Source organism: Aspergillus puulaauensis, chromosome 5, assembly GCF_016861865.1.
Source record: "Aspergillus puulaauensis MK2 DNA, chromosome 5, nearly complete sequence".
Taxonomy (NCBI): Eukaryota; Fungi; Ascomycota; class Eurotiomycetes; order Eurotiales; family Aspergillaceae; genus Aspergillus; species Aspergillus puulaauensis.
The window spans coordinates 3934569-3953152 of record NC_054861.1 but is presented as its reverse complement, the minus strand read 5'-3'; the positions used below and the strand labels follow the sequence as shown (position 1 = coordinate 3953152).

The 18584-nt window shown below is 52.6% G+C and overlaps 11 protein-coding genes across 11 annotated transcripts; 9 read left to right on the top strand and 2 right to left on the bottom strand.

Annotated features, from left to right (window-relative positions):
• Positions 1 to 253: 253 nt before the first annotated feature.
• Positions 254 to 1448, top strand: APUU_51539A (alpha/beta hydrolase; the record flags this gene model as incomplete). The annotated part of the gene is made up of 3 exons (XM_041706658.1): positions 254 to 440; positions 498 to 1236; positions 1304 to 1448. The coding sequence occupies 3 exons, from the start codon at positions 254 to 256 to the stop codon at positions 1446 to 1448; spliced, it is 1071 nt and encodes a 356-aa protein (XP_041559022.1).
• Positions 1449 to 1700: 252 nt separating this feature from the next.
• Positions 1701 to 2480, top strand: APUU_51538A (SDR family NAD(P)-dependent oxidoreductase; the record flags this gene model as incomplete). Its single annotated transcript, XM_041706657.1, has 1 exon — positions 1701 to 2480. The coding sequence occupies one exon, from the start codon at positions 1701 to 1703 to the stop codon at positions 2478 to 2480; it is 780 nt and encodes a 259-aa protein (XP_041559021.1).
• Positions 2481 to 2934: 454 nt separating this feature from the next.
• On the top strand, positions 2935 to 4662 carry APUU_51537A (flavin-containing monooxygenase; the record flags this gene model as incomplete). Its single annotated transcript, XM_041706656.1, has 2 exons — positions 2935 to 3816; positions 3871 to 4662. The coding sequence occupies 2 exons, from the start codon at positions 2935 to 2937 to the stop codon at positions 4660 to 4662; spliced, it is 1674 nt and encodes a 557-aa protein (XP_041559020.1).
• Positions 4663 to 4981: 319 nt separating this feature from the next.
• On the top strand, positions 4982 to 5797 carry APUU_51536A (SDR family NAD(P)-dependent oxidoreductase; the record flags this gene model as incomplete). Its single annotated transcript, XM_041706655.1, has 1 exon — positions 4982 to 5797. The coding sequence occupies one exon, from the start codon at positions 4982 to 4984 to the stop codon at positions 5795 to 5797; it is 816 nt and encodes a 271-aa protein (XP_041559019.1).
• Positions 5798 to 6180: 383 nt separating this feature from the next.
• APUU_51535A (NAD(P)-dependent alcohol dehydrogenase) lies at positions 6181 to 7433 on the top strand (the record flags this gene model as incomplete). The annotated part of the gene is made up of 4 exons (XM_041706654.1): positions 6181 to 6518; positions 6582 to 6838; positions 6890 to 7165; positions 7219 to 7433. 4 exons carry the CDS (start codon positions 6181 to 6183, stop codon positions 7431 to 7433), a joined length of 1086 nt encoding a protein of 361 aa, XP_041559018.1.
• A 367-nt stretch (positions 7434 to 7800) lies between these two features.
• On the top strand, positions 7801 to 9649 carry APUU_51534A (uncharacterized protein; the record flags this gene model as incomplete). The annotated part of the gene is made up of 7 exons (XM_041706653.1): positions 7801 to 7989; positions 8038 to 8126; positions 8182 to 8313; positions 8361 to 8591; positions 8642 to 8867; positions 8935 to 9014; positions 9076 to 9649. The coding sequence occupies 7 exons, from the start codon at positions 7801 to 7803 to the stop codon at positions 9647 to 9649; spliced, it is 1521 nt and encodes a 506-aa protein (XP_041559017.1).
• A 697-nt stretch (positions 9650 to 10346) lies between these two features.
• Positions 10347 to 12204, bottom strand: APUU_51533S (uncharacterized protein; the record flags this gene model as incomplete). Its single annotated transcript, XM_041706652.1, has 7 exons — positions 10347 to 10511; positions 10579 to 11014; positions 11082 to 11408; positions 11470 to 11534; positions 11605 to 11792; positions 11850 to 11995; positions 12056 to 12204. 7 exons carry the CDS (start codon positions 12202 to 12204, stop codon positions 10347 to 10349), a joined length of 1476 nt encoding a protein of 491 aa, XP_041559016.1.
• A 771-nt stretch (positions 12205 to 12975) lies between these two features.
• Positions 12976 to 13539, bottom strand: APUU_51532S (carboxymuconolactone decarboxylase family protein; the record flags this gene model as incomplete). Its single annotated transcript, XM_041706650.1, has 1 exon — positions 12976 to 13539. One exon carries the CDS (start codon positions 13537 to 13539, stop codon positions 12976 to 12978), a length of 564 nt encoding a protein of 187 aa, XP_041559015.1.
• Positions 13540 to 13823: 284 nt separating this feature from the next.
• On the top strand, positions 13824 to 14797 carry APUU_51531A (uncharacterized protein; the record flags this gene model as incomplete). Its single annotated transcript, XM_041706649.1, has 3 exons — positions 13824 to 13901; positions 13972 to 14057; positions 14110 to 14797. The coding sequence occupies 3 exons, from the start codon at positions 13824 to 13826 to the stop codon at positions 14795 to 14797; spliced, it is 852 nt and encodes a 283-aa protein (XP_041559014.1).
• A 301-nt stretch (positions 14798 to 15098) lies between these two features.
• APUU_51530A (fungal specific transcription factor domain-containing protein) lies at positions 15099 to 16008 on the top strand (the record flags this gene model as incomplete). Its single annotated transcript, XM_041706648.1, has 2 exons — positions 15099 to 15286; positions 15348 to 16008. 2 exons carry the CDS (start codon positions 15099 to 15101, stop codon positions 16006 to 16008), a joined length of 849 nt encoding a protein of 282 aa, XP_041559013.1.
• Positions 16009 to 16586: 578 nt separating this feature from the next.
• On the top strand, positions 16587 to 18424 carry APUU_51529A (uncharacterized protein; the record flags this gene model as incomplete). Its single annotated transcript, XM_041706647.1, has 3 exons — positions 16587 to 16802; positions 16870 to 17196; positions 17255 to 18424. The coding sequence occupies 3 exons, from the start codon at positions 16587 to 16589 to the stop codon at positions 18422 to 18424; spliced, it is 1713 nt and encodes a 570-aa protein (XP_041559012.1).
• Between the last annotated feature and the right edge of the window lie 160 nt (positions 18425 to 18584).

Below are 18584 nucleotides of genomic sequence, written 5' to 3'. Positions count from 1 at the left end.
TTGACATGTGGGCCGGAAGAGCCAGGAACTGCGGGTGTACTATCTTGTGTTAAAAGACCACTTGCCTAAGAAGCATATCCATTATCTGAGCGTATCCACCCAATAGCCTCGGAAGATGACGTCCGGAGACACCGGAAAAGGCGTCTGTCCGAAGATGTAGGCGTCGAGGCGTTTATATCACCAGCTACGCTGAACGCAGTCGGGGACCGCTTACAATCTCCGTCTCAAGAACTTCCGAATCCAATTGCTGATAATGGCACAGTCTGTTCCATCCGCCGGTTTCTCGCAGTACCAAGGCCCGTTTGACGAATGGGATGCACTGATCCGTCAAGCACCCATCCTCGATACTGGTCCTATACAAGGAGAGACGGTTGAGCAGCTACAGCGCCGGACAAATGAAATCAGGGTCAAGGCGTCCGATAATGAAATGAATGTATCTGGTTCGTCGAGCTGCCACTTCCCCAACTTTACAACGCGCAACCGCTGACCGTGACAAGGCCTACGCGAGAGGGTGAGCTGGGCGGATTATTCGGTGCCAACGAGAGACGGCGCGAGTGTGCCCGTTCGCGTCTACCGAGCCAAGCACTCCACAACTGCAGCCCCAATTCCCGTGTACATCTTCTTCCACGGCGGCGGGTTCTTGCTCGGGAACATCGAGTCCGAAAATGCCAACTGTGCGCGCATCGTTGATATGTGGGAGCAGCCGCCCGGGCTGATGGTCGTCCATGTCTGCACGCGGCATACCCCCGAATACTGCCATCCCACCCCATTTCACGACGCATGGGACGCGTTCCAGTGGCTGTCGGCAAATCTCCAGTCCATGGGCGGGGACACTGCGGCCACGGTGATCGGAGGCATCTCCGCGGGGGCAGGGCTCGCGGCATCGGTTGCTCTGAAGGAGCTCGAGGCAAGAAAAGCGGAATCCGGGCCCTTGATCCAGCCTCGGGGACAGGTCCTCTGTATTCCCTGGCTGATCCATCCAGCGGCACACCCCTTTGCTGATAAGGGATGGTCTGCCCCGCAGCAGAACAAAGATGCACCGATCTTGCCTCTGACGCGAATCCAGCATTTTGCCGAGCTTATGAAGGTCGAGCCGGAGACTGATGCGCTGTTCAACTCGGGTCTCGCGACGGCTGGACAGGTCACCGGCTTGTCCAAGACGAGCATTTTGGTTGCCGGATGGGATGTTCTCCGCGACGATGGGTTACTCTATGCAGAGACTTTGAAGAAAGCAGGGTAAGAGTGTTCTCTGGGAGATTTCTTTCCGTACTGCATGTCATCACTGACAGTTTACTTGTGGCAGAGTTGACACGCGCGTTCACATTTTCCCTGGTCTCCCTCACGGGTTTCGGCGGTTCGCAAGTCTTCCATCTAGTCGGAAATGGGATTGCCTCATTGTACAATCCATCGCCTGGTCACTGGGCTGTTCTTCTGGTGTGACTTTGTAGTTGGTGGGATGTTTTAGTGCTCAAAGTATATTTCCGATGACGCGGTTCTGTTGGCATATAATCCACATAGAAAGACGGCTACATACCTAGTACTGGGGCATTGGTCGAATGGTATTTCGATAGGTTCGACATGCCATCCGGAGGCCGTTATCCGACCTTTAGACAGTTCTATTTCACTATATAAGCACGCCGAATACATCTGACCCTTTACTCCTCCTACTACATTGTACGCAATACACGGTCTCATCCACCATGACCACCTTGCTCGCTTCCAAAACCGCCCTCATCACAGGCGCCGCTGGCGGGTTCGGCAAGTCGATTGCAAAGGCATTTCTCGACGCCGGGGCCCAGGTCGTGATAACCGACGTCAACGAGAGCATGCTTCAAAGCACGCACCAAGAGCTCTCCAGCCTCGGCTCTGTCCATTCCGTCGCAGGGGACTTGACCGATCGGGACCTGGCCGACAGGCTCATCCAGACCGCGCGCGACAAGTACGGGAAGCTCGATATCCTCGTCAACAACGCAGGCATCATGGACCGGTTCGACCCGATCGGCGACCTCGACATGGCCTTCTGGGACCGCATCCTGGCCGTCAACCTTACAGGCCCCGCGCGGGTGACCAAGGCATCAGTGCAAGAGTTTCTGCGGGACGACCGTCCGGATGGCAAGGGCGGGGCCATTCTTACCGTTGGTTCCATCAACGGGCTCCGTGGGGGGATCGCTGGAGCTGCCTACACCACTACGAAACATGCCCTTGTGGGATTGACGAGGAGTACGGCGGCACACTACGCGACCAAGGGGATCCGCAGTAACATTATCATGCCGGGGTTGATGGAGACAAACATCCGGGCTGCATACGTGGATGGTGTGAACGAGGAGGGTAAGGCGCTCGCTTGGAAATCAGTCGGCGTCAATCCAGGCCAAGTCAACACTGACGATCTGGCGAAGCTGGTTGTGTTTGCCTGCTCAGATCAGGCTACGTACCTTAATGGCGCTGTCATTAGCACTGATCACGGATGGCAAGCGATATGACGTACGGGAATAGGATCCATTGGAGTTTCCAGTTTTTGTATCGTAGCATGCGTCGGATATGTACCTCAATCGTTTCCAGTTCAGTGTTCTACGAGAATTGCTACTCTGAGATTAGAATCCCACATATTACCACAGCTTGCTTTCGTAATATTGGCCAGACACCGCCATCAACGTAGCGGACTTGGTGTCTGTTAATGCTGTGCGATGCGTGTCTTCGGACATGGGTGTCCGCGGCGGTGGTAAGTAAGTCTCGGTGCCCTATGTCCGCTCGCAAATAGCCTCCAGCCAACTTTCATGGCCCGCTGTGACGAAGGTGTGTACATTGGGGCTATCTAGGACTCAATAAAGCATTCAGTTCACCTTACAGCCTACTGGACACTGTACTTTACAAAAGTGTTTACAACTGTGGCTTCACGCCGATTACCTGCTACAAGGCCCACAATACTTCGATACCATGACGGTGCCTGTTGAGAATGGCCACGCTGGCCATCACACAGCCCACAATAACGGGGGCCAGAATATAGAGAAACTGGACGCGTTGATCGTGGGTGCCGGATTCGCAGGCATATACCTCCTGCATCAGCTCCGCAAACGGGGCTTCAAAGTAAAAATCGTCGAAGTCGGATCTGGCCTGGGCGGTGTCTGGCACTGGAATCGCTACCCTGGTGCCAGAGCAGATACCCAGTATCCGCTGTATGCGTACTCGATGCCAGAGGTCTACAAAGGATGGACGTGGAAGACCGACTACGCCAACTCGGCCGACCTCCGGAGCTACTTTGAGCATGTCGACGCGCAGCTGGACGTGAAAAAGGACACGCTTTTCCATACCAAAGTGGAATCAGCTACCTTTGATGAGGCGACAAACACCTGGTTCGTGGTTTGTGACACGGGCAAGACATTCCAGACCTCCTTCTTTATCCCGGCAATTGGATTCTCTGCCAAGCGCTATATCCCCGATTGGGAGGGCCTGGATACCTTCAAAGGCATGATCCACCACAGCTCGTTCTGGCCAAAGGAAGGTGTGGATGTGGCCGGGAAGCGTGTGGCAGTCCTGGGCTCCGGCTCGACAGGAGTCCAGATCACGCAGGAATGGGCCTCTGAGATCGGCGACGATGGCGATCTGAAGATGTTCCAGCGGACCCCTAACCTGTGCTGCCCCATGAAGGAGCGGAACCTGACCGAGGAAGAGCAGACTAAGGATAAAGAAGACTACGACGCCGTTTTCCGTGCCAGGCTCTCGACCTTTGGAGGGTTCCGGTTCCAGCCTCGGCCGGAGAAGATGCTGGAGGCGTCGCCTGAAGAACGGCAGGAGATGTTCGAGGAACTGTGGAATATGGTAAGTTCCTCTTTTCTACCCCCCTCCATTGACTGCTGCTCTGACACTCTGCAGGGCGGCTTCCGGTTTCTGATGAACAACTACTCCGACATGAACCGCAACCTCGAAGCAAACCAGCATGCGTATGATTTTTGGCGATCGAAAACACTTCCCCGGATTAACGACCCCAAAACCGCAGAGCTGTTGGCGCCCCAAAAGCCGCCTCACCCATTCGGTGCCAAACGCCTAGCCCTCGAAGTGAACTTTTACGAGCAGTTTAACCGTCCAAATGTACATGTCGTCGACACCAAGACATACCCTATTGCTCGTTTTGTACCAAAGGGTATTGTCACCGCTGATGGCACACTCCACGAGCTCGATGTGGTCGCTGTGGCCACCGGGTTTGACGGAATCACCGGCGGCCTCAACGATATCTCGATTCGTGGCTGCGGCGGAAGATACCTCGCCGACAAATGGAAAGCCGGGGTCCTGACATACCTGGGAATGACCTCTGCCGGCTTCCCCAACCTTTTCTTCACGTTTGGGCCGCAAGCGCCCACTGCGTTTAGCAACGGGCCGACCTGCGTGGAAATCCAGGGCGATTGGATCACGCGAACCTTGGAGCATATGCGAGCGAGCAAGGTGACGCGGATTGACGCTGTGCCTGAGTCCGAGCACGAGTGGAAGCAGCTGGTGCAGAAATTCAGTGTGACCAATCTGCGCCACTTCACTGCGTCGTGGTACAATGGCGCGAATATCCCGGGCAAGGTGCAAGAGCCGCTGAATTTTGCCGGAGGGATTCCGTACTACATTGAGACCCTGAAGGATGTGACAGACAGGGGCTACAAGGGCTTCCGGCTAGAATAGTCGTCATATAGTTGATCAGGCAGCTTAATTGAGGCATTCCATCCCAATGAAGCCAGTATACAGTAATTTATTTTTCTTCTATTTTTGACCCATAACCACCGTACTACGGATTGGTTCTCACCCTGCATGTGAGTCTTTTCTGATAGCCAGACCTAGTAATGGATGAATGGAACAGTCGGACTTCGATTACCGGGCCTAGTCCTGAGACATTCTGCCCATGTCTGTTATATTTCTAGCACGCATCCCTTGCCGTCTTGTATGACACGAATCGCCTCGCACACCATCGCCGGCCGCAACTCTAGTTTATGAAAAAAGAAAAATGCTCGACTTTACAGAAAAAGTTGTCCTCATCACCGGGATCGGATGCCAGGGGGTCGGGTGGGGAAATGGACTCGCAATTGGCGCCTCGTTTGCGAGCCAGGGAGCGACGGTCTTTGGCTGCGACATAATCCTAGCAGCGGCGGAGGAAGCTCGCTGGAGGATCCTCGAGCGGACGGCAAACGCCACTATCACCGTCATGCAGGCAGATGCCACCTCAGCGGAGAGTATGGAAGCATTTGTTAGTGCGTGCGTTGCGAAGCACGGGCGAATCGATGTTCTCGTCAACAACGTCGGCCGCAGCGAGCCTGGGGATCCGGCAACAATGACGGAGAATACCTGGAATGGGCAAATCGACATCAATCTGAAGTCTGTGTATCTGACGACTCATTTGGTGCTTCCTATCATGGAAAAGCAGGACAGCGGGGGCTGCATCGTCAACATCTCTTCCGTTGCGGGATTACGGTATATCGGAAAGCCGCAGGTTGCGTATGCGACAGCAAAAGCGGCAATTGTCCAATTTACGAAAACGACAGCGGTGATGTACGCGTCTCGGAAGATTCGAGTCAATGTTGTCACCCCGGGGTTGATAGACACGCCTCTCGTCCACCGGCTCGCCGAGAAATACGCTGGGGGCGAATACGACAAGTTCCGCCAAACGCGAGACCGGCAGGTGCCGATGGGCGCCATGGGAACTGCTTGGGACGTTGCAAATGCTGTAGTATTCATGGCAGCTCGGGAGGCTGCATACATTACAGGGTCGGAGCTTGTGGTGGACGGAGGCCTTGTTTGCAGCACAGGCGATCCCGGAGTATGACCATTGCGGCGGCGCTGAAACATACTGCAGTTCTTAGCAGGTACAAGGGGGGGACCATACCCCGGAGAGCAGGCAGCATAGAGCACCTCGGGCCATGTGCCATAACGCGGCAGATAGTCAAATGCAATGTATAAGTGTTATGCTACTGCAAGTAATCTTAAGCGCGTTCGTGAAACATTGCGACATCCCTTCGGCAATCCGTGTCCGTGAATAGGGGCTGTGTATAGATCGGAGGCACGATAAAGGCAGATTGCGTGGTCCGCGGATTTAGTCCTCCGGGTCGGCATCATAAAATCACAAGTCGCGCCCAGAATCCTGGATGTAAATCTCCCAGGTCGCTATCGCCAATTGCTTGGAGGCTCAATCCGCCCATTTTCCACAGAATGGCAACGGATAACAAGTTCTGGGGCTGGCTGGGACACGATCGCGCGTCCGCCAATGGTAACATGGTCTGGGCCGAATACGAGCCGAAGCCCTTTGAGACAACGGACGTCGAAATCAAAATTACCCATTGCGGTGTTTGTGGCTCTGATCTCCACCATCTCCGGTCCGGCTGGCGGCCTGCAGACTACCCTCTCTGCGTTGGGCACGAGATTGTCGGCATAGTCGTCCGCGTGGGCTCGGATGTTAGCGGTCTCGCTTTGGGCGACCGAGCTGGAGTGGGTGCTCAATCTGGGGCTTGTCTCAACCAAGATGGCGACTGCAAGGCTTGTGCTGAAGGGTGAGGGTCTAGTCCAGTTGCAATTGGGTCTGGCTGCAACCCAATGCTGACTGCGCTCCATAGTATCGAACAATACTGTCCGAACCATACCATTACCTATGATGCGAGATTCCCAGACGGGAGCAAAGCAAACGGCGGATATGCGGACTTCTGGCGCGGTCCGGGCGCATTTGTCTTTCTAATTCCAGACTCAATTCCCTCGGATGCTGCAGCGTCTATGCTCTGTGGCGGCATAACTGCATTCTCCCCACTCCTGCAGCACCGCGCCGGTCCCGGGAAAAGAGTCGGGGTCATTGGGATTGGTGGTTTAGGTCATTTTGGTATGATGGCATACTGAGGAGTGGTGATCTAGAAGCTAATTTGTGATCAAGGCATCATGGCCGCAAAGGCTCTTGGCTGTGAAGAAGTCGTCGCAATCTCTCGCTCAAGTTCAAAGAAAGAAGACGCATTCAAAATGGGTGCTACAAGATTCATCGCAACGGATGAAGACAGCAACTGGGCGACATCGGAGGCCTGCACATTGGATCTGATCTTGTGTACTGTGTCATCCGCCGACATGCCTATAGAGGGGTACATGGGTCTTCTTGACCTGAACGGACACTTTGTTCAACTTGGTGCCCCAGAAGACAAAACACCGCCGTTCAGCAGTAAGAGCTTCCCTGTTGTATCATACGTTTTTCTTCCTTAACGTTTATACTAGTGTTCGTTCTACTCTCTCGGCATCGGAGTATGAGTGGAAGCTTGATAGGCGGGCGCAGCCAGATCAGGCATATGCTAGACTTTTTTGCGGAAAAGAACATTCGGCCATGGATTGTCAACATCCCCATGAAAGATGCGAACAAGGCGATACGGGACTTTGAAAAAGGCGCAGCTCGGTACCGTTATGTCCTGGTTAACGAGAAGCATATAAAATAGACCACCTAGGGTTGTTGAAATAATTGCAACCAAAATGTACATGAGGCAGTGCAAGCGAGCTTGAATTGCGCCACCCAAGGTGCAGCTGTACCCACGAGCTAATTGGGTGGTGGTAATGAAATAGCCAGAACTGCTTTCCCCGCAATATCAGTCTCTCGTTCCGGGGTAAACAGAACCTGCACTTGGCAAAACAACGAAATAAAGACAGTAATTCCTACTGGCTCGGAGTCCGATCCCCGCATGAGTTGCGTCCCCGCAGGCCCGCGAGGTCTGGGGAGGGCCGCCGTAAGACCGAGGAACCAATATAAATTCAGCGAACTGCCGCAAAACAAGTCGTCAGCCTTCATTCTCGCAGTTCACCCCCATTATGGCTGTGGAAACCGATATCGAACTCGTCCTCGACAAGTCTAGTACAAATACTGCGTCTGGACTGCCGTTTTCGTCCGACAAACAGGAGTATGAGTTCTTAGCCACGCAATTCGACAAGGAGCGCGAAGCTGCTCTCCTACGGAAGGTCGACTGGAGACTGCTGCCCGTCTTATCTATCTTCTATCTGGTATGCGCTCAGGCATCGGCGGTAGCACACCAGGACTGAACACAGCAGATTAGTTACATTGATCGTGCAAACATGGGCAACGCACGCCTTTACGGGCTGGAAGAGGATTTGGGTCTCTCGCCTCAGCAGTATTCATTGTAGGCTTCTCCAAAATCCATCCGTGCTCGACGGCTCATTCTGGAACACCCGCAGGTGCCTCACCATATTTTTTATTCCATATGCAGTGTTCGAGGTTCCGAGCAATCTCATGCTCAAGGTCCTCAGCCCGTCCATTTGGTTGCCGACGATAATGTTCGTTTGGGGGCTTACTATGACTCTGATGGGGTAAGTTCATTCCAATTGCACTGCCAACGGCGGCTGAGGGCGTAAAGCTTGGCGCAGAACTACTCCGGTTTACTCACCGCGAGGTTTTTCCTTGGGCTCGGCGAAGCTGGCTTGTTTCCTGGAGTCACATATATCTGCACAACATGGTACAAGCGATACGAGCAACAAAGGCGAGTAGCGATTTTCTACTGCGCCGCGAGCGTCTCCGGGTCGTTCTCGGGGCTTCTAGCATATGCAATCGGGTTCATGGATGGCATCAGAGGATACAGCGGTTGGAGGTAAGTCAACGGGATGTCGGCAGAGTGACCGCCTACTAAACAGTCTATAGATGGGTGTTCATCTTGGAGGGTTTACTTACAGTTATGATCGCTGTCCTATCCCAGCCATTTGTGTGTGATACGCCAATGGCAGCCAAATGGCTTACCGATGAAGAGAAAAGATTTCTCACTCTCCGGTTACAGTTCGACGGGAACGTTCAGGCGGCCAAAGAGGGGCCGTTTAAATGGAAGTATTTGATCCAGGCTTTGACAGACTCAACAGTATACATGAACAGTGTATGTTTACCCCTGACAGAATTTTGGAAACTCCCGCATGGTGTACGGAGTGCTAAGCACGTCTTAGATCCTATTCGGAGTCGTCGGCATGGGAACATACTCGGTAGCCTTCGGGCTTCCGACGACCATCACACTGCTTGGGTACTCGTAAGACATCTCCAACTGACGCAGCCATTACACAGGTATCATATCTAACATGTCTATTTAGGTCTGCCAACGCACAGCTTCTGACGATCCCTGTATATGCCTTCGCTGGGCTGATGACTCTACTCAACGCTTATGTCGCCGATTATCTTGGCCGTCGCTATCAAGGAGTCGTTGTGCCCTTTGGCCTCTCAATAGTGGGAATCATTATCTGCTTGACAGTTTCGCCGCGCGACCAGCCTGGAGTTATCTACTTCGCCATGTTTATCCTTGGTGGCAGCATGTTCCCAGCCTCGCCGGCTGTAGTTGCCTGGATCGCAAACAACATGGCTGGACAGTGGAAGCGGGCGATTGGGATGGCGCTGTCGTTCTCGCTCGCCAACCTTGCTGGTGGATGCATAGGTTCCAATATATTTCTCGAACGCGAACGGCCAGAATACCACACAGGGTACTCTATCGAGGTCTCCATATATGCGCTAGGGGTCGTGGTGAGTACTCTTCAGCTTTGGAAGTTCTGGCACGGAAACAGAAGGAAAGCGAAGATTCTTGATGAAACACCTCAAGAGGCCAGGGAACAGCTCTTTCTGGATACCATGGACGAGGGAGATAAAAGCCCTTGGTTCACGTATACGTTGTGATGGCACGGATACTAGGTAACTATGAGACGCTGGTATTAACTAGAAACTGACGTATTATACTGTTTCCCGCCAGCGAGCCCTGATGGATCCTCGGACATAGGTTAGACCTGTCCCCTAATGGTTCGCAGATTGCGTACCCGAAGGAATGTCCGTCTAAATTCATGTATTTGGGCTTTTCCGGTTTATATTTTAATATTGCTAGTAGACAATCCATTACTTTGTTATGCGTTTGTTTACAACTTGTTGCAATTACTCTATCGGATCGAGCATTACTAAGATATATATCTCCATACTCTCCCTTCCTAGAATAGTCGTACGCCTCCTAGGCAAAGTGCATAGTCTCACCCTTCTCTCCACCGGGATCGGCCTCGCGGCACTACGGTTACAAATAAGCTATAATTGACCATGGAGTCGAGGCTCTTCTGGTGAACTTTGCCGGTCAGCCACTCGACGATGGCATTGACTTACCCTATCTAGATAAATTATTCTCTTGGATACAGCAGCTTTAAAAAGACTTGTGTTTACTAGTGCAAGCGTGGATGAATTGTTCCATATATTGTTGTCACTTGCCACAAGATAGAGGTTCCAGGCCAGCTACAACCTACACCGATCACAGTTGTACTAGGCTGCACGGACTCCATTATTTAGCAGTCTCTTGAAGGTAGACCTAAAGCAGTAAGAAGGTATAGGATATTATCTACAATGTATACCTAAATTCAGCTGAGCCCTCAATAATCCGGTGACCCATATCTGCTTGTCGATTGGCCCGGCGGAGCAGAGGGATCATAACCAGTGTAATTATTAACGGCAGGGCTATCGACGCCATCGTCGCAATGATCCCTGGGAGGTAATCTGGAGCGTCCTAGAAAAGCAGTTAGAAAGTTGTGTCCATATGCCTGCTTGTAACGGGTATAGTCAAGAGCACGTACCTGTTGGCGAAAGACGAGGGCGGAATACACCCCTCCCACACCCCCTAGCATTACCTGTATTCCTGTGGCCACTGCTCGCTTTGCATCGGTACGCATATTATTTGTCATCCAAGCCAGGCTAGAAGCCGCCAAAGCATTGCCACCGATTTGGCCGAGAAAGACACCAGTATATCGAGGGCCAGGACTACCACCCCAACCTACCATCGCAAGGCCAACGATGGCAAAGAGGGAAGTTCCGATTACAAATAGACCCCTGCATTTGAGTCTATCAGCAATAAAAGAAGTGCAGATTGCGATAATCGCAGAGATAAAAGCCGGGGGCGCGGTCAGCAAGAACGAGGCCTCCAGGGAGAACCCCATGCTGTCCCTCAAGATAATTGGAAGGAAGAAGGTGTAGCTGTAATTCGAGGTGCAGGATGAAAAGTGGCTTGAAGCGCTATCCCCACGTTTAGCTCATGCCGGACCGCAGACAAGAATACTGAGTATATCCTTGGACTACTCACATTGCCCAAACACGCCAATCGGCAAAGGTTGAAAATATGACCTTCCAAGTGACCTTTTCCTCAAAATACTGTCCTCGGTCCGCCGTAAGACCCGCATGAACGACAGCCTTTTCGGCCGGCGTCAAGAACTTATTTCGTTGCGACTCGGGGAAATCGACCAAGGCAAAGAAAACAAGAAGAGCCACAGCGAGGGTGATGCAGCCTTCAACAATGTAAATCCATTTCCAGCCGTCGCGCTCAGGATTCGAGGCGATTTGTGTGAGACCGTATGCGAGAATGTTGCCGAATCCGGAAAGGAACATCCCTATCATTGCAAAAATGGCAATCCTGGCTTTAAGTCAACGGCATTCTCGAGGTACCGAAAAAACACGGAGAATGTTACACTGACCTGAGCTGGACTTGATATCTCGGGAACCAGCAACCACATAGATATACCGCGCCTGGGTAAATGCCCTGGGAATGGGAGAGCATTGATCAGCGCGAACACGGACAGGCTGGTGCGTGGAGAAAAGTCTTAGCATACGGCTTCAAGCACGCCCACGAGAACTCGGCACCCTGCTAATGTTTGCCAATTTTTGCTAAACCCCATCCCAATGCAAGTCACGCCCCAGCAGAACGCAAGAAATGCCATCCAATTGGCCGCGCCGAGCTTTTTGATCATGATATTACTTGGAATCTCCATAACCACGTACCCGACATAAAACACGAGTACTGCTCCTGTGTCAGAAGAAATTCTCGCTGCAGCCGAATTTTAAGATATTCACTTACTCACAGTGGATGCCCGTGATCCGACATCAAGTCCGGTAGCTTCGTCAATTCCGGCAATCCGTGCCCCGCCGAGGTTGCCTCTGTCGATGAGGGAGAGGGCATGAAGCAAACCGAGAATAGGGACTAGCCGAACATCGATTTTACGACTCCGGAAAAGGTTAATGCTGGTATCCCAACGGGCCTAGAAGACGCTGTGCAGTACTTACGTGATTTTCCTAATGAGAACGGGGTCTATTTCTGAGGCTGCTTCGATGGTGCTCACATTTTTCTCTACGTTGTCGCCTAAGCCTTCAGAACAGTCATCTGGCGGAACCCCGTGTTCGCCTTGAGTAGAGTTGGGAGCGTCGCTGTTCATGATGAAAAGCGTAGGTTGTTTCGATGCCAATGAGTTTCTAGTTTATTCAACGGATTGAACAAGTCCGCAAGGCGTCTATGGAATGAGGAATGAGAGAAGGTTGCGCTGACATGCAGCTATATATGCCCGGGGGGGTTTGGCCTTCCCCGGACTTAACCCCAGAATTGGAGCCGATCAGTTCGGATATAGTAGAAGCAGCAGCTCCGGCGTAGAGGAAGCGGGGGTGTCCTTGCCGCTCGGTCAGCGAGTTCCGTGGATGGGGAACTTACCGGCAGAAGGGCTGTTGTAGAAGCTTGGCCCTAAAGCATCCGCAGTACTGGGTTGGGTGGGAGTGTTGGGAGCATGCTACCCATCCTTGCTGTTTATATGACGAACCATGTATATAGCAACTGCGCGCCAAGCAGCTTAGCGGATGCTCAAGGCAGTTTGTATATTTCAAAACGATTTTGTCGTTAGTTTTATTTGGCTATGTAGGCAGGTGGAAGACAATAGTCCAGGTCCATAATAACGGATACACTACCCCTCGACCAAGTCGCTTGCTTATAAGGACCCCGGGAGCCATCGATGCTGCAAGCTCTCCAAGCGATTCGTTTGCTACGCCAAGTCAGTTTACAAGTATCTACCTCAACCATGCGGAGGAGATGTATCATTGCTTGTTATAAGCCTTCTGAAGAGTCCTTCCGAATTGAACATTGAGGAATTATAACTGTCAATGACATGCATGCAACCCAGCCTAGTTTAGTCTATGTCGTGGGTACAGATATATATTCTTCATGTGGCTGAGTTTTTCTCCCCAACATCCAAAGCCACCAAGAACCGCGACACACAATTGTAGGCAGCTACCGTGGCAGTAATCTCGACAATCTCTTGAGTGCTGAAAGATTCCCTGACGGCAGTAAAAAGGTCATCAGCGACCGTAATTGTTTTCGTCATTGCATCTGTGTATCTCAGGACAACCTCGACCCTCGGGCTCAAGAGTCCTTCCCGTGTGCTTTGAGCGAGATCTGCGTGCTCATCGCGCAAGACCTGCAAGGCGGCATCCTCGAATCCGGCCTGTGAGAGAATAGGCGCGTGGTGATCCCACTCAAAGAGCGCTCCGTTCAGGATGGCGACACGACATATAATGACTTCGCGAATTACCGGAGAGAGACTTGTCCCGGCGCGGATGGCGCCAAGAAATGAGTTCCAGCCGTCGGCAACTGGGAAGGAATGCAAGAGGGCGCGGTCAAGTGGCAATAGGCTCCCAGGCGCGCGTCGCTCCTGGACTCGGGCCAGGATCTGGGCGTCGTGCGGAGTCTGCGTCAGCGGCGGATCGGCGACGTATGGGAGTCGCATCGTGTGGTCTGGGAGTTAGGGTGGGCAGAGAGCGCGTAAGAGATTTAGGGGGCTCTGACCGACATATAAAGCAATTCGCCGGGGGCCGGATGCCGATCTCCGGGCAGCGAGAAGCGAGAAGTTGGGGAGGAACTTGGCCCAAACAGGCTACAGGCTACAGGCGGCAGCGGGACCGGGGGCGGAATGCGGGGAAGTCGAAGGCCGCCGTCAAACCCCGGATTCCCAGATCTTTGCTGCCTCGCGGTGCGAAGCTGTTTTTCGTCCATCCCCTGCCAACCGCCATCATGAGCAACAGCTGTCGCCGATCGCGGGAGCCTGCGCAGCTACTAGCTTGCCTCAACTGCCGGAGGTCTAAGGTGAAGGTGAGGCTCGCTCACAACGCAACCGGAAATGCCGTGTGCAGTTGCTAATGTTGACGGGCCTGTTATGTAGTGCCGAGGAATGGGCATTACTGGATGCAAGAGATGTACTGACGGCGCCTTGAGCTGTGTGATGCCCACTCAAGACGAAAGAAAGCGGTAAGGGCCAACCCATACACTGCTGTGAGGGCCAACTAAATCGCCTGAACAGTCCGTCTTCCAAGCATCACATCCGCCGCTTGGAGGACCGTATACAGCAGCTTGAGGAGGAGCTGCGGTCACAGAGAGAACAGTCACCAAGAACCAGAACTGCTTCTACGGACAATACAAACACTCCACCTTCCGGGCGATTGTGTACGCCTGAAGGACCTACGGCTGGGGCTCTCATATCGGAACTATGTTCCCCACGTCACCAGGTTGTTTATGATGAGAACGGTGGTAGTTGTTACTACGGGCCAACTGCCGGCTTGAACCTAGCTATTGCATCCTCGACGGCGCCGCCATCGACGACGCAGTCTGCAACGACTGTGCAAATACCATCAGATTTACAGAGTGAGGTCTACCAGCAGCTGTTGACTAGCTTCTGGCGCGATCACAACTCGGTTATGCCAATTGTGCATCAAGAGGCGTTTGAGTTGGACATGACCAAGGGAATGGGACTTTACTACAGCAGCGCCTTACATTACGCGATGTGTGCATGCGCTGCCCTCATGACTGGCCCACACGTTCAACCCCGGATTGTACGATCCGAACTGTTTCAGAGGGCGTCGGAATTCCTCCAGGAAGAGTCTTCATGTCCGCGAATGACTACGGTTCAGACATTGCACATCCTAGCGGTATGCGAATTCATGCAGATGAACACCGCGAGAGGGTGGCTTTTATCGGGTAGGAGAGGGTAAGAACCGCTTGGTTGGGATGCACTGACTCTACTAGGAAATGCGTGTCGATTACTCTACGCCCTGGGCCTTCACAGGGACATCCCAGAAGCACCACCGGATCTGGGATTCCAGGGGCACCAGCAAGTTCGCCAGACTGTGTGCTGGGGATCTTTCATTCTAGACCGGCACGTATATCCGCCTCTGTAAACGAACCAATGTACTGATGGAACCTGGCAGCTTTTGGGCCGTGTATCTCGGGCGCCCTCCATGCATGAACATCGCAGACATACAGGTGCCCCGACCTAGAGGACCGCCCGAGAAGATGAAAGTTTTTTCAGCTTTGATAGAGATAGTTGAACTTACAGAAGCCGTCCAACGAACTTTGAACACTGGTGACTCTAGTCAGGACGCGGTGCGAACAATGGGCATGCGGTTGTCGCGCTGGCATTCGTCGCTGCCTGAGGCGCTGCAATACCATGGTGATGTGCAGCCTGGCCTCGCAATGTTACAGTATGTCACTTGTAGAATGCAAAGACAGAGAAATGAATGTACTGACTGGCCACCACCCCAGTATGCACTACAACTGCGCTATTATCCTCCTGCACCGCCCATTTGCGGCGTTCGGGCAGCCCCTGGATACTTCTCAGCCGGGGTCACTCGCACAGACACTTGGATGTCGCTCGAAGTGCGTCCACGCGGCCACTATGATTGCGCGAATTCTGGACATTAGCTTCCAGGCAAGGATCGGGAGCCAGGTGGTACCTATATCTGCTTTCTACGCCGTCATGATTGCCGCCCTCACCTTGGTGGCAGACCTATCAGACCAGAGAGAAGCAAACATCTGTGATGTGCAACTGCAGCAAGGGGAAGTGTGGAGTTTCCGGTGCTGTATGAGCGCGATGGCTTTGTTCGAACAGCATCCACAGCCAGCGCGAACGGCTGTTGCACAAATCCGCCATATTGTTCATGTATGCCAGCTAGAGAGCATGCTTATACCGGCTAATGACCACAGCTTCTGTACGACGAGAGATGAAATATCTTCTCTGTTGATACCACCCATGCCTGTGAGCTCTAAGGATGAGGCAATAGTAGCATACTCTGACACCGGGTTTGGTGACGCCCGTCAGACGCCACAATGCGCTGCGAATAGCGCATATAGCAGCTACGACCTGCTCCACGATGGCTTCTACGACATGCTAACAGGCTCGGCGCCAGTCCCGGGTGATGGTTAGTGTTCATCTACTAGATATATAGAAATCATGAATCGGTTCCTCCGACGGCCTTTTATTGAGCCAGCAAGGATTGCGTTGGTACCGATAATCCAATCTGTGACTAGCAAGGCCCGGTGAACGGTCCCCGACCCGGAACTGGTAGGTCGCAGGATCGACTCTTCAAAGTGACAAGGAACACCTAGCAGCTTGTAAGTTGGCAACATACAAAAATGGCACTCTCACTCACTGCCCTATACTGGTTCGATGTTCCATAGCTAGATCACAGTGAACCCAGGCTGACCCTTATTCTGTCGGGTGCTGGCTATTATCAATATCCCACCATACCTACTCGAGCCTGACCATTTCCCGCAATCTGCGTAGCGGACATCAAAGTCCTGGGCCCTCTTCTTGCGGCTAGTGTCCGTTCCCCTGTGTAGAAAGTAACTCCTCGGCTGCATTTAAACGGAACCCAGTCACCTCCGAGCGTTAGCAGAATCTTTCTGATATCTGGCGCTATGAACCACGACTCGAAAAGATAGACCTCCCATCTTGAGAACATTTCAGGGATTGCTGACAATCGGCCCGATTGTGTCAACACCATGCTCACCACCACTACCACCACCAACTACAACAACCCCGAGAACAGAGGCCACCGCTCATCAGATATGCCCAGGACACACTGGATCAGTCCTGCCTTTATAGGCACCTACTCTGCAATGGGATTCACGTTCATGGGCACGCTTGGTGGATTTGCCCTATTCGCTCCATTGCAAAACGACATCAACAATGACCTTGGGCCGAGTTCGAATATCGAGGTACATTGCAGATGTTTCTTCTCCTGTCGAAGATAACATGTGTCTGACATTCTCCTTTCTATTCTAGTATGCGCCTCTACTGAACGTCATATTATCTGCCATCTCCATCCAGATTGTCGGCCGGATGAGCGATATTTTCGGAAGACGGTGGTTTTTTATTATTGGCACTGGAATTGGTTTACTTGCTTCCATTCTTGGCGCCACAGCACACTCGATCACACAGATCATTGTTTCACAAGCTCTCTTTGGCATCTCGCTGGGCATTGGGGATTCTTTTTTCTGGGTTGTGAGTGAGATAGTACCGATGAAGTGGCGATACCTGGCGGTTTCCGGCCAGTATATCTACACTTTTCCGGGAAATCCACTGGCGGCCAAGGTGGCTGTCGCGTTCCAGGTAAGCCTCCCTCGGTTTATAGTATGCCTCTATGATACCCCTGACCGGTAGGCCATAGACGCAAACAAATACCCACTGGCGAGGTTGCTTTTATTTTCTTATTGGTGTCAACACCGCAGCTATCCTCCTATGGTATTTCTTTTACCACCCACCAACGTTTGAAACACTGCACCGCGGAACACAGATGAAGGACTTATTAAGGCACTTTGACTGGCTTGGGCTGCTTCTTTATTCCGCCGCACTGGTCGTCTTTCTCCTAGGTCTGACCTGGGGGGGAGGCACGTACGCCTGGAATAGCCCCCAAGTTCTTGCGTGCCTTATTTGCGGAGGGGCGCTTTTCCTTCTATTTGGCTTGTGGGAAATATATTTGCCCTTTCCCGCTACAGAGCCATTCCTCCCCCTTTATCTCTTCAGGAGCATGAAGTTCCAGTCATGCGTGTGGCTTGGTGCCATTGGTGGCGCCGCCTACTACGGCTTTAGTCTAGTCTGGCCTGATGCTGTTCGAACACTCTACACGGATCTGAGTGCTGACAAACAGGGCACGCTGTCCAGCGTTGCGATCCTGTGCTTTACACTTGGTCAGATGATAAGTGGTCCAATTGCAACATGCTTGGGCTCAAAAATGGGTGCGATATCCGCTTCTATCATTGCTGCTCCGATGCTGGCCGCCGCGGCTGCGGATCCACTCAATAGGCAGCTCACCCTGGGCCTTGTAGCGACGGGGTGTCTGTTTATTGGTGTACTAGAAGGCGTGAGTCTGATTGCCTCGACCTTTCCGCTGAAAACGCAAGGCGAGATTGGCACTGCAGGAGGGCTGGTTGGCACTACTCGCCAGTTTCTCGGGTCAGTTGCCACGGCCGTCTTCACGACAGTTCTGAGGAATCGCGAGGCGACCACAATCCCACAGTATGTCAATCCATCTGTAATTGAGGCAGGGCTTCCACCGTCATCGATCGCTGCACTTATCTCTGGTCTGAACGGTGCTACTCCGCTGAATAACGAAACCGTGCCTGGATACAATAGCACTATTGCCGAAATCGCGGACAGTTCCTGGAAGACGGCGCATGCCCAGTCTTACAAGACAGTGTTTTACGTCAGTTTCGGGTTTTTCGCGGCGGCGTTGATTCTTTCCTGGTTTGTTCCAACGTTCGATCGCGACAAGGAGGACTTCGTGGCTGGAGAGGTCCAGCGGACAACGCAGGAAGCACCCACTGACCCCAAGGAATAAATCAAGTTATCTCTGTATGTAAGGCGAATAAGCAGATTATCGTTCCAGCAATTACCCCGCATTTAGTACCCCAGAGTGTTTGGGTCTCATGAGGGGATCCGGTTAAGATGGCAGTCCAGAGCGGAGGTCGACGGCCGAAATCGATCTCCATCTCCAAATC